At 40.7% G+C, this 15,079-nt stretch overlaps 1 protein-coding gene across 6 annotated transcripts in view; it reads right to left on the bottom strand.

Annotated features, from left to right (window-relative positions):
* Positions 1 to 15,079, bottom strand: part of MTA3 (metastasis associated 1 family member 3) — a 171,908-nt gene that overhangs the window by 33,260 nt on the left and 123,569 nt on the right. For 5 of the 6 annotated variants that reach the window (XR_007129960.1, XR_007129962.1, XR_007129963.1 and 2 more), the window contains exons 10-12: positions 7,412 to 7,486; positions 5,855 to 5,913; positions 843 to 967 (exon numbers count right to left, since the gene is read on the bottom strand). Coding sequence is in view for 2 of the 6 variants with exons in the window: in XM_047744622.1 (XP_047600578.1) it covers positions 843 to 967; positions 5,855 to 5,913; positions 7,412 to 7,486 (259 nt within the window). In the remaining 4 variants the exon portion in view is untranslated. The remainder of the gene's footprint in view (positions 1 to 842; positions 968 to 5,854; positions 5,914 to 7,411; positions 7,487 to 15,079) is intronic. The other variant, XR_007129961.1, reaches the window with a different exon arrangement.

The following is a 15,079-nucleotide window of genomic DNA, read 5'->3' as shown; positions in this document are numbered from 1 at the left end:
AAAATAGCAAGAAGTTTTAAAAAGTGCATTGGGGTGCCTGTGTGGCTCAGTCGATTAAATACCCAACTCTTAATTTTGGTTCAGGTCATGATCTCAAGGTGGTAACAATCAAGTCCCACATCTGGCTCTGCACTGGGCATGGAGCCTGCTTAAGATTCTCTTTCCCCCTCCTAACTCTGCTGCTCCCCTGCCCCTGCTTGTGCCTGTGCACACACTCTCTCTAATGAATGAATGAATGAATACATAAATAAATAAGTTTCTTAAAAAGGGTATCAATTACTCCATCTCACCAAACCAATTTAACATCCAGGTCAAATCAACTGTAATACTGCCCATGTCTGATAGGATTCGGAGATGGACAGATACTGATAAATACATGGGGGCCCTGAAAGCAAAGGCAAACATCGTAGGACAGCTTCTCCCAAACCAGTGCGCTCTGACAGAACCGGGTCTGAGGATTACAAATAGCACCTCATCCACACACAGGTCTTCCTGACAGAATTTTCTGGAGCCTTTGTCAAAGTATACTAAAAAACTCCAAAATAGGATTTGGTGTACTCTGTGGGACAGGGTCTGCACAAAGCCAGCAACAGCTCTGAACGCAGCTTGGCCAATACTGCCATGGGATGCTCCACAGAGCACCCCACAGAAGCAAAGCAGAGGAAACCCAAGACCAAACTTCAGTGTCCAGGCCAAAGGGAAGGGTGGCCATGTCCTCTCACGGTCCTGCTCTCTGAGCCATGCACCTTAGGCGCGGCGAGAGGGCCACTCCACACCTCCCACCCCTCGGAGCCGCCACAGGGCCGCGCGCCTTGTCACAGGCCGCGAAGGAGACAACTTACCGTAGCAGCTCTCACAGGCTCGCCCTAGGAGGGGATTCTGTGGCTGGAATGTGGTCCCCACGGCTCCATTCACAGCACCAGGTTTGCCATTGCTGGCAGATATTTGGTTGGGATTTGGTTTGCTGCTTTCAATGAAATATAAAGTGAGGTGATAAAAATGACTTGTATAACAAGGCAGAAGCCTCTCCATCTCACTGCTGTTTTATCTTAACTACATATAAACACCTGAATGTTTGGTAAAGAAGAAATAAGCTGGCAGAAGGTGTCAAAATGAACTCAAACCATTCATCTGTACAGAACAAGGGTGTGTAAGAATCAATCTCTTACTCCTGATACGCACAAAGTAAACACAGCCACTAGCTCTCCTTCACCCGGATGCGATTTCCTTAGAACACCCTCTGATGCTTTTGAAGGATACACGTTCCAAACTCTAACACTTGTCATGGATTCTTCTGAGAATAAAAGGTAATTTTTTGGATCAAATAAATTAAGCTAAAAGCAGTGTGTTGTGTTTAGAGAAAACCACCGTGCCTTTCCTGTTGCTGGTGTGGAAGCTGTTGATAGTGCGCTGGCTCTTGAGGGAACTGCACAAAAGCCACGTGTTCAACAAAGACACTATGGGTGTCAACAGAGCATATCTCTGGAACATAAGTTGGCATTTCAGGGGATTTAACCATTCATGATAATAATTTCTACAACATCTGATTTTTTATGAGAAAGATTACATAGCGCTTGAAATTTAAAAAGCCAACAAGTATATTATGAGGTTTTTCTTTTTTAGAAAAAATTTTTAGGTCGAGAAGGAGACATCTATCAAGTGTTTACATGCAAATTTCCCAGATGCCATAATGCCTTAGAAACAGGGAGCCCAGATTACCTTGGTACTTACTTGGAGCAAACAAGGCTAACTAACTTTTCCCCATGTGGGGTCAGCTAACACCCATGCTTATAAAGCTATGCCCTAGAATACTACACAGGTGCCCATGACATGTTCTCAAATAAACTCAGAATTTATTAAACATATTTATTCAGTGCCTAGTAAACAAAGTGCCTAATCTCAAGGAGCTTTCATTCTAGAGGAGCTTTCCTGTCTATCTGCTAGACGAAACCAGGCAAAATAAACTAGTCAGCCGTTTGCTAGCAATGAATGCTGAATGACTAAATGCAGACCATACGCTACCTCCCCACGGCTACTGAACTGATAAGAGTTCACAACTACCAAGACACCTGGAGTCTCAACACAGGGTTGGCTCAGAAGTTTCCTCTTTACTGCTCCCCATTTCTTCACTTCCATTTACCAGTGAAAGCCTAATGTGTAAATGTGGCTTGACAGCAAATTAAGATTTCTTTCTGGCATTGTTACTGTAACTCCTAGATGATGCCTCATCACCATCCCAGAAGAAATCATTTAACCTCCGTGCGCACGAGGTCCCCATTCTGTAATAGGGCTATTATCTACACTTCTAACCTGTGCCAGCAATGTATTTTGAAGACAAATCATTTTTTAAAACACATTTTAAACAAGCCAGAACGCGTTTCTCTTCTTATAGTTTGCAGCTGAAAATGTACATGATTAGAAGTGGTGACTTATAACGACTAAGATTTCCAAAGGTAGGTAATATTTCTGTTTTTTAAGAATCTACTAGATATAGATAAAAAGAATGTCCCCTTAAATCAAATGACTGAATCCCAGAAGGCTTCCCCCAAAGTATGAAAATTTCTGACATTTAACCCAGGGCTAAATATATGTGTTGAAAAAGAGCTAATAGAAATTTATAGGTGAGCTGCCTGAAAAAAAGAATGAAAGCAAATACAACCTTAGCTGTTCAACTGAATTTTGCATGTTATTTGACTGAATGAACCACTGGTCTTAAATGTAATAATCATAAAAGGAAAACAAGTGTGCAAAGACCCAATGAACATAGACATGTGAATCATTTAAAATCTGTTTTGCAAATCCAAGTACCTACGGGTTAATTTTCAGGTGACAGATGATTTCAATGTGACCATCTGAATAAACTTTTACTCTAAGACAAACATACAAAAGAAGTTTTTAAAGCTGCATTATTTGAAACTGTCCTTTTAGCTAATGCCCAAACCCCTCCTTCCTCGTCTGTATTCCAGATTCTATCCCTACTCCCCTCTTGAGAATTTTGTACGTTCGATTCTCTTTTCTGGACCCTCTTCATTGTCATGTAAACATATTTCTCTAACTTCAAAAACTCTATTACTCTTTTCCAACCTACCCCTCAAAGCAAAGAACCCCGTCGAATGACCCTTCCAGCCAGTTTTGCCCAGAGCTGCCCATCTCGACAGTCTGCAGTTCCTTGGCTCACACTCAGTCCTCGGCCACTTCATTAAAGATGATCACTGACCCACTGCCACGCTGCTAAATTCAGGCTATTTTTCATCAACATCTGACATAATTAACTAATTAATCTCTTCCCCTCCCTGAAACACACTCCTCTCTCAGCTTTTGTGATAATGTACTCACCTTGCTCTTTAACTTTTTCTGATACATAAATCCTGGATTCCTTCAGCCTTGGTCTAAGACCCTTTTTACTTATTGCTCCTCTAAGAAAGCTCATCTGTGTTTCAAACACAGTATTATATGCTGATGAAGCTCAAATCTGTATCTCTAGAGCAAAACTTCCTCCTGAACTTAAGACCAATATATCTGACATCACATTCAACACCTCTTTTTGCACAGAGCAAACTCAAAATGACCTAGCCTGCTTCTCTGCTAGTTTCTTAGCTTGGTGAAGCACAGCAATCCACCTAGCTGTGCTGTCCAGAAGTCTGGACCTCTAGCTTGACATCTCCCCTCTATCCCTCCCTACAAGTCAGTCACCTCCGAGTGGTGTACCATTTCCAGGATCACAACTCCAGGTCAAGCTACTGTCACCTTTCTTCTTCAAGAACTTCATAATTGGGTCCCCTTACATCCACTATTACCCCCCTTCCCCAAACCATTATCTAAAATAGAGCCAGTGGTCTTAAATCACAAATTTGATGATGACACTTACTTGTTTAAAATCCATTTCCACTGTTTATCAGATGGGTAAACTCCTGGCCCTACCAATACCAGCCTTCCACAGCTCACCACTCTCTTAAGAGACACCAGCTCCTGCCTTTGTCTCAGCTCCTTAACTACTGCTCTGCCCTTCCAGTCTCAGGATCTCCTTGGCCTGGAAAGCCTCCATCACCTGGTTAATTCCTCTTCCTTCTCCAGAGATCACGCAAGCTCACTTCCACAAGGAATCTTTCCTGACAGCATCAACTGAGCCTGGTTCTCCTGTACAAATTCTCATAAAAACTATTCCGTTCTTCTCCATCACAGTACTTGTCACACTAGGTGACTGTTTGGCATCTGCCTCCCCCACACTAGAAGGCAGGCTGTCTTCTTAACCTTTCGACCTCTAGTCGTGAACAGAGTGCTCTGCATACAGGAGACGGCTGGGCTCAAGAGAATAGCAACATAAAATAATTCTTAATTATTTGTTTCAAAATACTTGTTTTCAGAGTTAATTGTGAAATTCTTCGAAGGACTCAGATTCTTATCCAACTCAAAATAACTTCATACCTTCTATTTATGTGGAAGATTTATAAAACTTTTAAAAAGTTATGATTAGAAACTGTCTTGTTCTCCAAACATCATTCACTAAGATCAGGCTGGCATCCTAAATATTTTCAGTTCTGTGGATATTACAATTTCTGTCACAACCTCTGAATGCTGCCATCCAAGCATCAAAGCAGATATAAATAATACATAAATGAATGAGTATGGCTGTGTTCCAATGACACCTTATTTACAAAAACAGGTAGCAGGTCAGATTTGGCCTGTAGACTATAGTTTGCTGGTCTTTGCCTTAGATCAAGACTCCAACGAATTCCATGCAAAACATATGGAAACAATTCTCTGGGTTACTTGGTGAAAACTGGTTAGATGTACTTTCCCTTTGATGTAACAGCACTACAATGCACAAGAAAGCTGCCGTGCTTGCTTCTAAAACCTGACATATAAGTCACCACACTGTTTTCTTTGGGGAGTTGTTCTTCTCTTAATTACTCAAATAAAATATAAAATGTTCTAAAATACTGGAAACCACACCAGAAGGGACATTACAGCTCTGAATTAAAATTATGAATCCTGTAAATTATATATTATCAGCCTTGAGATAAAAAAGATATAATTCATTGTCTACGAGGCCTCCTATATATACAAATATCTATTACTATATCAAAATTCAGTAAACAAAAGCCTAGGTATAAGACAACTATACTGAGAAAAATCTTGAGCAGCACAAAAAACTTTGTAGTAAATTTCCTTTTAATCCCCAAAGAACCTAGTATAGCCCTATCTACACAGTGCTCAATAAACTAAGTTTTCCTGAAGAAATGATTGCTGGAACTCTAAAGACCTCAAAAATGTAGCAAATGAAAAGCAAACTGGCATTCATTTTGATATGACAATGATTTCTAAGCTCCCAAGATAATGATGATAGATTACCAGACATGTGAAACAATTGATACCTATTATTTTTCCAACATTTATAAAGTATGGTTCTTACTTTCTTTAACTGTTCTCCCAAACAATGTAAAATCCTCAACCAAATAAGCAACCTCAAAATGGCAATGTACACCGCACCCCCCAAATCCATTCTGTAACACAGAAGTTTCAAAAGCTGCTAGCTTTCTGAAACACATTTGTTTCCAATAATAGAGTTTCACAAGTTAGTTTTCTGATGCTTTCCCTGTACCTCTGATAGAAGTATATCATGTGGCATTTTTCCTCTTATTCTCTTGTCTACCTGGGGTTTCTCCCACCCACCATTTCTCTTTCTAAAAAAATCACTGTAGTGATATAATGGAAGCAAGTCTCGTGCTTTGTAGTGTCAGAAAACAGGAGACAAAAAGAAATTCAAATTTGGCTGAAATTGACCAAAATGACATATTTTGTTTTCACAGAACTCATACTATGAGAAATATTTAAAAAGATTTCTGTTACTTACTAAGTTGGGATATACACTTGCTTCAGTTTACTCTCGGCTTCTGCTGCTTTTAGACGTTTCTAATTCAAAAGATAGATAAAATATTTTACATACAATGCCTAGTAATTATTACCACTTCACTGTCTTAAAAAATTCATAAGAAAATGAAATATTAAAACATCATTCAAAAATTGCCATTTTAACAAAGGCTTTTCTTTCATGTACATATTCTCAAACTGCGTTAGTTTGTAAGACAAGTCACTAGATTGCGAGGTATAGACCTGCAAGTATTAATACCATTTTACTCTTAGATTTTAAAAAGAAAGCAGTGAATAAGTCCACTTTATACTGTTCCACAAGTGAATAAACAGGATTTAGAAATAACCATTTTTATTTTGCAAATTTAGTTTATACTTTCTTTTTTGCCCTTCTGGAAGAAACACACACACACACACACACACACACTCTTTCCTTTAAAATAAAAAAAAAATTTTTCCCAGAAATGATTAGTTTCCAAGGTTCATGAGAAAGAAAGAGATTACAACTCCCCTAAGTACAGTTAAATAATCATTTACCCTCAAGTGTTAAGAGAGATGTAATATACTTTAAAGCCTGGCTAACCCACATCAGATTTTAGGAGCCAATCAGGAGCCAAATTTGGGAAAAGGAATGGGAGAAAGATTACTTAATCATATCCAGAAACTGCTCAAAAATGAATACAAACAAGGAAGGCAAACAATATATGATAGATATCCAAAAAGAATACAAACCAGAATATAAGACAATCATCCATATTCTCAGTGAGGAGAAAACAAAACATTTAAGAGGACAACTTAAAACTTTTAGAGGGGCACCTGGGTGGCTCAGTCTGTTAAGCAGCTGCCTTCGGCTCAGGTCATGATCCCAGTATGCTGGGATCGAGCCCAGCATCGGGTTCCCTGCTGGGCAGGAAGCCTATTTCTCCCTCTCCCCCAGCTTGTGTGCTCTCTCTCTCTCTCTCTCTCTCACTTCCTCACTCTCTCACTCAAATAAAGAAACTCTTTTAAAGATTTTATTTATTTGATAGAGAGAGAGACAATGAGAGAGGGAGCACAAGTAGAGAGAATGAGAGAGGAAGAAGCAGGCTTCCTGCCAAGCAGGGAGGCCGTTGCGGGGCTTGATCCTAGGACCCTGGGATCATGACCTGAGCTGAAGGCAGCTTGCTTAACAGACTGAACCACCCAGGCACCCCTAAATTTCTAATAATCCATAAAAATGACTTGTTCACATCTCAGGTCATTATTCCTGTCGGCTACACTCACAAAGAGATGGAACACCAAGTTCCTGCAAGGAAAATAACACCTCTCTGGTGGCATCCTTCCCCGCTGTCTTTCCAAATATTTATCGTAATGGTTCTTCTGAAGTAAAGAAAATATCAGGACTAAAATCTTAATATCTTAAGGACATGAAATCATATCGTTTAAAATAGTTCAGAAAAGATAAAGCAAACAAATTTAAGTATATTGCTAAGAAATATTAAGATATGAACAGAAAACTCACTTTAATGCGATTGTATTAGTTGCAATATGAAGAAATTACCTGCTGCACGTATCTGTCAGTAGTTTTCCACATGTAATAATATTCAATGATGCTAGTCAATGATTTCCAAGGGAGCTGAAAAAATATTTAACACGATAAAGGAAAACAAGCTACTGTAGAAACTTTCTTTTTAAAATCACTTTTTTTAAAAGTAAGGAGGCAAATATCCACATGGAAGATTCATTCTCAGAGAAGTGTTTGAGAAAACTAAAATTAATTTTTAGCAAAGGGTATCCCAAGCAAGTTATATGCAGTCAGAGACTCTAATACAACACATTCCATTTCTCACCTCCCATTTTGTTAAAGATTATAAACATTATGACTGAAAATATCTCATGACCTACCCAGGAAAATTATTTTTGGGCTGCAGGTGGGATTGAAGTTCAATTTTTAGAAATGATATTTAAATAGGTTAAGCCTAAGTTACTTTACACTTCCAAAAATGCAGCTCCACCTGGCTGTCATTTGGTCTCTGGCATAACAGTTCTCATCTTTATCAAAACTGCTTTATTTTCACCTACTTTGTTGTAAATGAAATAAAAACCTAAACCCCTGAGAGACAGTGTAGCTGAGTGTGGCTTGTATTTGAGAAGTAGGAAGCTCACCTTTGCCATTTTCCTATGATGACTCAAAACTGGCCAAATGAGCTCCTACTAATGAGACCCACAACCAAGACTATAGTCCACAGACCCTCTGTAAAGGGAAATCTGTCAGTCACCTAAGATGTAAAACGGAACAGATCAAACCTTCAAACAAATGACTATGGACAGTCACACTCCTTAGCTGTGGTGCCAGACCTTATGGAAAGGTGACTCAGTGCTCTCGGGCTTCTAGCGAGCTTGCCCTAATGCACTATCGGGACTGGAGAGTCAAAACAGTACTTCCCACACCACCCTGCAGCTACGGGTCTGCTTGAAACCCACGGGAACCATACCCACACCATTCTCATCACCTCCACGTTTCACTCACCTGTTTGCTCTGAAGAGAAAACAGATGGAGTTCTAAGAGAAGAAACTATTTTCAGCTTAATGGGGTGGCAACTCCAATAGCAGTTCCAAGTGTGGCCTCCCTAAAGGGCCAAACCGCGGTGCCACTGGGGTCTACGCTACGGCTAAAGCAAGTACTGTTTTCTACGACCCAGCAGGCCAATCTGACGGGGTGGAGAGTGTCTGAGGATTGGGGTAAGGAGCCCACCACAAGACCTCACGTGGCAAGACCTCAGGACAGTCACGGGCACAGTCCCCCAAGGCTTCAAGCAAGCTAAGACTGCTTCATCCCCTAACCATTCTTCTGAGAAGCAGCCCCTGGCATGCAATTACCTGGAAGGCTGAGAAAAGGAAACCAAGTGACTATGGAACCTGAGCTTCATCATCAGCTGGATTTTATCTAAGCCACTAAGTCCTACTCAGCTGTGCTCGGCACCACCGATCTCTCCAGAAGTACAGGTCTTGAAAAGCACAAGTAGCACATCCTAGTGTGTCTACTCCTGTTGCAGGATCATTCCTCCCTCAACCCTCATGGCTTCAGAGGAGTTCCTGAGGACGTGTCAAGTGAGGAGGAAAAAATCCGAATGTGGCAGATGGCTTTGCAGGATACACTGGCACTGACCGGAATTCCACTGCTGCAGACTTTTGGCCCCCAGCAGGAGTGGCTCTGAAGCACAGTGAAGAAGGGAGATCCTTGGGAGGGGAGGGCATTAGTCACTGTAGGGTCTTCTACTTTGAGTTAAAGGAAAGCTGGCCAGAGGAACTAATCCATACCTACTAGCAGACAGTGGTTATCTACCTGTCACAATGATTGGGGACTTGAAAGGAATACAATTAGAAGGTTGGTAACAACGAGGCTTAAGAAAGAGGTTTGTGGGGTTTGATGGGCCCAAGTGTGAAGATATTTGTGCCTCCATGCTTATCAAAGGCTCCCTCTAGAGAGGAGGTTCTCGATATCAGGAGGAAAGATGATCCTCTAGGGCTATGAGCCAGCCCCCTTCCCTAGCTAGAACAATGACTGCTCAAAGGACATGTAAACAAAATGGACAGAGAGGCAATCAGACAGAGATTACACATGGGTACCACCGCATGGATGCCCTCTCACCGAATCTGATCTGATTACTCCATGTATCCAATCTGCAAGGAACACAGTACCTGGCCTTCCAACATGGCACCATTCCTGGTAACATGTTAGTTACATTGGACTCTCAGCATCCTAGAATGAATAGACATCTTGTTCTTGTTGAATAGATAATTATTCCAAATATGACTTGCCTTTTCGGCCTATAATGCATTGACTAGCAATACCAACCACAGACTTATGAAGGACTTATTCTCACAGAACACTGCTTCTAACCCAGGTCTCAGAACCCTCAGAAAGGAAGGTTTGAGTCACCCTACCAGGTTAAGAACAATGGTCACCTAAGGGACGAAGGGGAGAATAGTGGAGGAATTTGATTCTGAATGCCAACGAAGACTTCAGGGTGAGTTTCAGAAACAGAGGAAGGAAGACTAAAGAGGCTATCTATATTTCCTTTCTTGCCTGGTGTAACGATTTTCCTTCAGCAGTCCAATTCCCTTTCTATTTTTACATAAGATCTGTTGATGATAGTTTTACCTTTATAATTGAATGCAGAAGTTATAAGCAATAAAGACAGGGTTGTGAATAAGACCAGAGGAGGAATAAACATCAACCAGAGAAGGATACTGTGACATTACATTTGAGGAAATGGTACCACATTTTCTAATGATTCAGGGATAATTACAATTGTTTCAAAGTTGCTATTAGGAAAGGAAGCATGTACGTACGGAAGGCAAGGATGATGCTGAGGAACCAAAGTGGGGGATGATGGCAGATCCTACATACCCACTTCCAATCCGCATCAGCTTGCCTTCATTAAAGCAATAAGGGACATTTCCCCCAGATACCCTGGACCAAAGATGCAGACATATGGGTCATGTTTAGGCAAACTGAAAAGATGACATCCGGATAGAGAAGTGAGCAACTTAAGGACAAGGCTGCATGCAGGGAGAATGAACTGTCTGCCAAAAATGATGGTTGAGGGGCAGCTGGGTGGCTCAGTCAGTTGAATGTCCGACTCTTGATTTTGGCCCCAGTCATGATCTCAGGGTCCTAGGATCAAGCTCTGCTTGAGGGTTCTCTCCCTCTACCCCTCTCCCTGCTCTCTTTCACTCTCTTTCTTAAAATAAATAAGTAAAGAAATCCTAAAAAAAAAAAAAAAAAAAAGAATGATAGTTGAAATATGTTCTTCCAGGGTATCTGTGTTGACCTTTCAGTCATCCGTGCTAACATCCTGGATGTTAGCGGAGGGCACAGGTAGCGGAGGACACGGGTATTTCCACTGTTCCTGGAAATGAAGTGTCCAACCCTGGTTCTCTAGTCTTCCCAGAGATTCTGTGAGAACCTAATACCATATATTTGTTTCTGCTTCAATTAGATTTAGTGAATTTCATACTTAGCAACTAGGAACCCTGACTAATATAACCAATCCGTTTATTCTTTATACTAAACTGGGTGAGGCTGAGTTTCTCTTATCCATAATCAAAAGTGGTCTAGCTCATACAAAGATTGGAAGTAAAGTGTTCAAAGAACAGGCCTAGACATGTGGCATTTACTTTTTATTTAAGTAATCTCCACATACAATGTGGGGCTCGAACTCATGACCCTGAGATTAAGAGTTGCACCTTCTTCTGACTGAGCCAGCCAGGTACCCCAATGTGTGGCATTTATTGACAGAGTCAAGTTGGAGCAGAAATCAGACAAGACTGGTGGTAGGGGCACTATATGTAGTGGAGTTTCCGCTACGATGCTGCTATTGCAGGGTTCGTTCGTTCGTTCGTTGGTCCTTGGTTTCAAAACACCTGGCTGTGAAGCATCTAAACTTAGATCCCTGACCCGCCTGGAGGTTCCGTTAGCCCACAACATACCCTGTAATAAATCTCTCTCTCCTTAACTAGCTCACTCAGATGGATTCTCTTGTTTCCAATTATGGCTTTCCAACTTCCCTCAAGTTCACTTTCCTATACTGGAAGGCTACAATGGAAATATATTTCTGAGACTCCCTTGTGATTTATTTCTTACAAACAGATGTAGAAGACCTAAATTCAGAAGCGAGTTAAGCAGCATAGAGGAAAGGGTGCACAGGAATCTGTTTAGCTGCAGCAGAGCTAAGAGGCATAAAACTGTTCCAGAGCCATCAGCTCCACTAGAGGCTTCCTAACCCCAAGACCATGGTTAAAGTAGTGTAGTCGGGAACAGAGGTTAACCCAGCAGCTTCCCACTTCCGGGTGGGGCAGAGGTAGGCGCTCCCCTGTTGGACCATTTCTGTGGAATGTTCTGATGTCCATCCTGGAGCCTACTTCTCCAACCCTATCAATTATCCAAAATTGTGTATTAGATACTAGGTATATATAATATATATAAAACTATAAAAAGCAATTATCCAAAATTAAATCCCATTTTGTTTAAAATAGCTTATGTGATTTTGTGATTTGCAACTGAAGCTTAAATGATAAAAACAGCTAGGAAATAGCCTTTGCTGAAAGGAGTTTCTATGCCAAGAGACCTGAATGCATGAAAGAACAGAGACTTTACTGTTCTGTACTTGGAATTTCTCAGGTTCCTTTGTGTATTTCAGGTGCTGCTTCTTAGGATATAAAATTCACAAGAGAATGTCATTCCCACCCTAAAAATGAGAAGGAAAAAAACCCAAAAAACAGATAATCTACGGAACCACTTCAATTCTTGAGCCCACCACAGACCTAAAGTTGCAAAACAATCAACTGAACTGAAAACTCCAAAGTCACTCTGAATAAACACTAGACTCAGGAGACTCACGAACTATTTTTACTTTGGAAAAGCACACACACACACACACACACACACACACACACACACAGATAACAAATAAAAACAAGGAAGAAAACAACCAAAAATTTGCCAAATTACTAAAGGTTAACAGTGAGCTAGGGCAACTGTTTAGCATCTATGGGCGCTCCGGACACCAGGGGGATCCATCCACATTTGCCACAAATCTCCTACAAGGGTTCATCAGAAAAAACTGTCCCAGAGCAGGAAACCTGAGAAAGCCCCTGCTGGTGGTGAGGGAATTTGAATCTACACAAAGAAATGAAGAGGGGCAGAAATAATAACATTTTTTAAAATAAATAATAATACATAAATAAATATGGGGAAAAAAGATATTTTTAAAAATCTCTTTAAAAAGATCACTGACTGGGGCGCCTGGGTGGCTCAGTCGGTTAAGCCGCTGCCTTCGGCTCAGGTCATGATCCCAGGTCCTGGGTTCGAGCCCTGCATCGGGCTTTCTGCTCAGCAGGGAGCCTGCTTCCTCCTCTCTCTCTGCCTGCCTCTCTGCTTACTTGTGATTTCTCTCTGTCAAATAAATAAATTAAAAAAAAAATCTTTAAAAAAAAAAAAAAGATCACTGACTGTCTAAAGAAAAAAACAGCAATAATTCACAGTGGGATTTAGAACATGGGCAGAAGTAAAATGTATGATGAAAAAGGCGCAAGAATGGGAGGGAGGAACTAGAAGTGTATTATCACATGGTTCTTTTTTTCTTTCTCTTTCTCTCTCTCTCTCTTTTTTTTTTTTTAAAGTAAGCTCTACATCCAACATTGAGCTTGAACTCCTGACCCAAAGATCAAGAGTCGCATGCTCTATCAACTGAGCCAGCCATGTACCCCAGTCAGATGGTTCTTATAATCTATGTGATCCAACTGGATTTGACTGAAGGTAGATTGTACAACATTAAAGATGCATATTGTAAACCACTGAACAAATAAAAGTTTAATTGGTAAGCCACCAGAAGAGAGAAAACTAGAAAAAAAAAAAAACAATTAAAGGGGCATCTAGGTGGCTTAGTTGGTTAAGCGTCCAACTCTTGGTTTCAGCTCAGGTCATGATCTCAGGGTCATGAGATCGAGGCCCCCATCCAGCTCCGCGCTCAGCGTGGAGTCTGCTTCAGATTCTTTGCCTCTCCCTCTTACTCTGCCCTTCCCCCTGCTCTCTCTCTCTCTAAAATAAAATAACATCTTTTAAAAAAAATTAAATAATTTTGAAAAGGGGGAAAGAACAGAACAATGGGACAAACAGAAAATTAATGGTAAGAGGATTGGTTTTAAACCAAAAATTACATTATTGATGATGACATTAAAGGTAAATGGTCTAACAATCCAAGTAAAAGGTAGAGATTGTTGGACTGGTTTTAAACTATATTTAGTTTACAAAGCCTACTTTGGACATAAATAAGGTACAAATAAAGGGATGGAAACAAGATATACCATGTAATCAATAAAATAAAACTGGAGTGGTAATATTAACAGGAGAAAAAGCAGATTTCACCACAAGGAATATTACCATAAAGAGGTATGATGTAAAGATAAAAGGGTCAATTCATTAGAAGGTAACAATCCTTAATGTATGTAGCCAATAAGAAAGCTTCAACATAATTAAAGCAAAACCTATATTAACTGAAAAAGAAAAACAGAAAAATTCACAATCGTAACTAGAGACTTTTAATCCTGCTTTCTCAATAACAGAACAGGTAGACAGAAAATCAGTAAGGCTCCAGAAGACTTGAATAACACCATCAATAAATTTGACCTAAGCAGCATTTATAGAACATTCCACCAAATAGCAAAATACCTCTTCTTTTCAAGAGCACATGGAACATTCACCATAATGGAACATATACTGGGATCAGAATCAATCACATGTCAAAAATGTAAGATTTGATTTTTTTACGAAGTATGTTTTCTGATCACAACAGAATTAAACTAGACTTCAGTAACAAAAGTATATGGGGGAAAAAAAAAATCACAAAACTTACCTCTAAATAACCCATGAGTCAAAAAGAGAATCAGAATGAAAAATGAAAATACTTTGAAGGAACAAAAATGAAAACACTACTTATCAAAATGTGGAGAGAAGCCCCGTAGCACAGGGCCTGCTGAGGTTGAGACAGGAATACCGAAGAAGCCCTCCCACATTCCAGGCCCCACATCAAGCCCAGTTAAGAATCTGAAGTCTGTGGGTGTTCAGATCACCTGCTATTCACCCCTTCACAGAGGGATGGACCCCGCCCCTCCAAACAGTATCAGGTGGCCAGACGTACAACACACAACACTGAAGACAAAAGACAGGAGGGGCACCTGGGTGGCTCAGTTGATTAAGCCACTGCCTTCAGCTCAGGTCATGATCCCAGAGTCCCGGGATCAAGTCCTGCATCGGGTTCCCTGCTCCATGGGGAGTCTTCTTCTCCCTCTGACCTTCTCCCCTCTCATGCTCTCTCTCACTCTCTCTCTCAGATAAATAAATAAAATTTCTTTAAAAAAAAAAAAAAAAGAAAAATTCAAAAGAGAGGAGACTGACAGTGGTTTATGAGTCACAGCTACTCACACATCCCAGGGGACGATGACACCATGTAGGGCCACAGTGAGTCACTAGGGGCTGGGAGAGTGAGGTTCTGTGTAACAAGAGGGTGAGGTACAGCCTGGTTCTAAAGAGGGTTCCCATGGGAGGAGGTGACTGGCTTCTCTGAATAATTTGTGGGCTGGCAGGGAAGTGAAACCCAAAAGGCTGAAGGAGGGGCGGGGAGATGCTAGTAAAACAGAGCAGATGAGGAGCCTTTCCTGCTGG

This window comes from Lutra lutra, chromosome 9, assembly GCF_902655055.1.
Source record: "Lutra lutra chromosome 9, mLutLut1.2, whole genome shotgun sequence".
Lineage (NCBI taxonomy): Eukaryota > Metazoa > Chordata > Mammalia > Carnivora > Mustelidae > Lutra > Lutra lutra.
The sequence above is the reverse complement of the archived record's forward strand: the minus strand, read 5'-3'. Positions and strand labels throughout refer to the sequence as shown.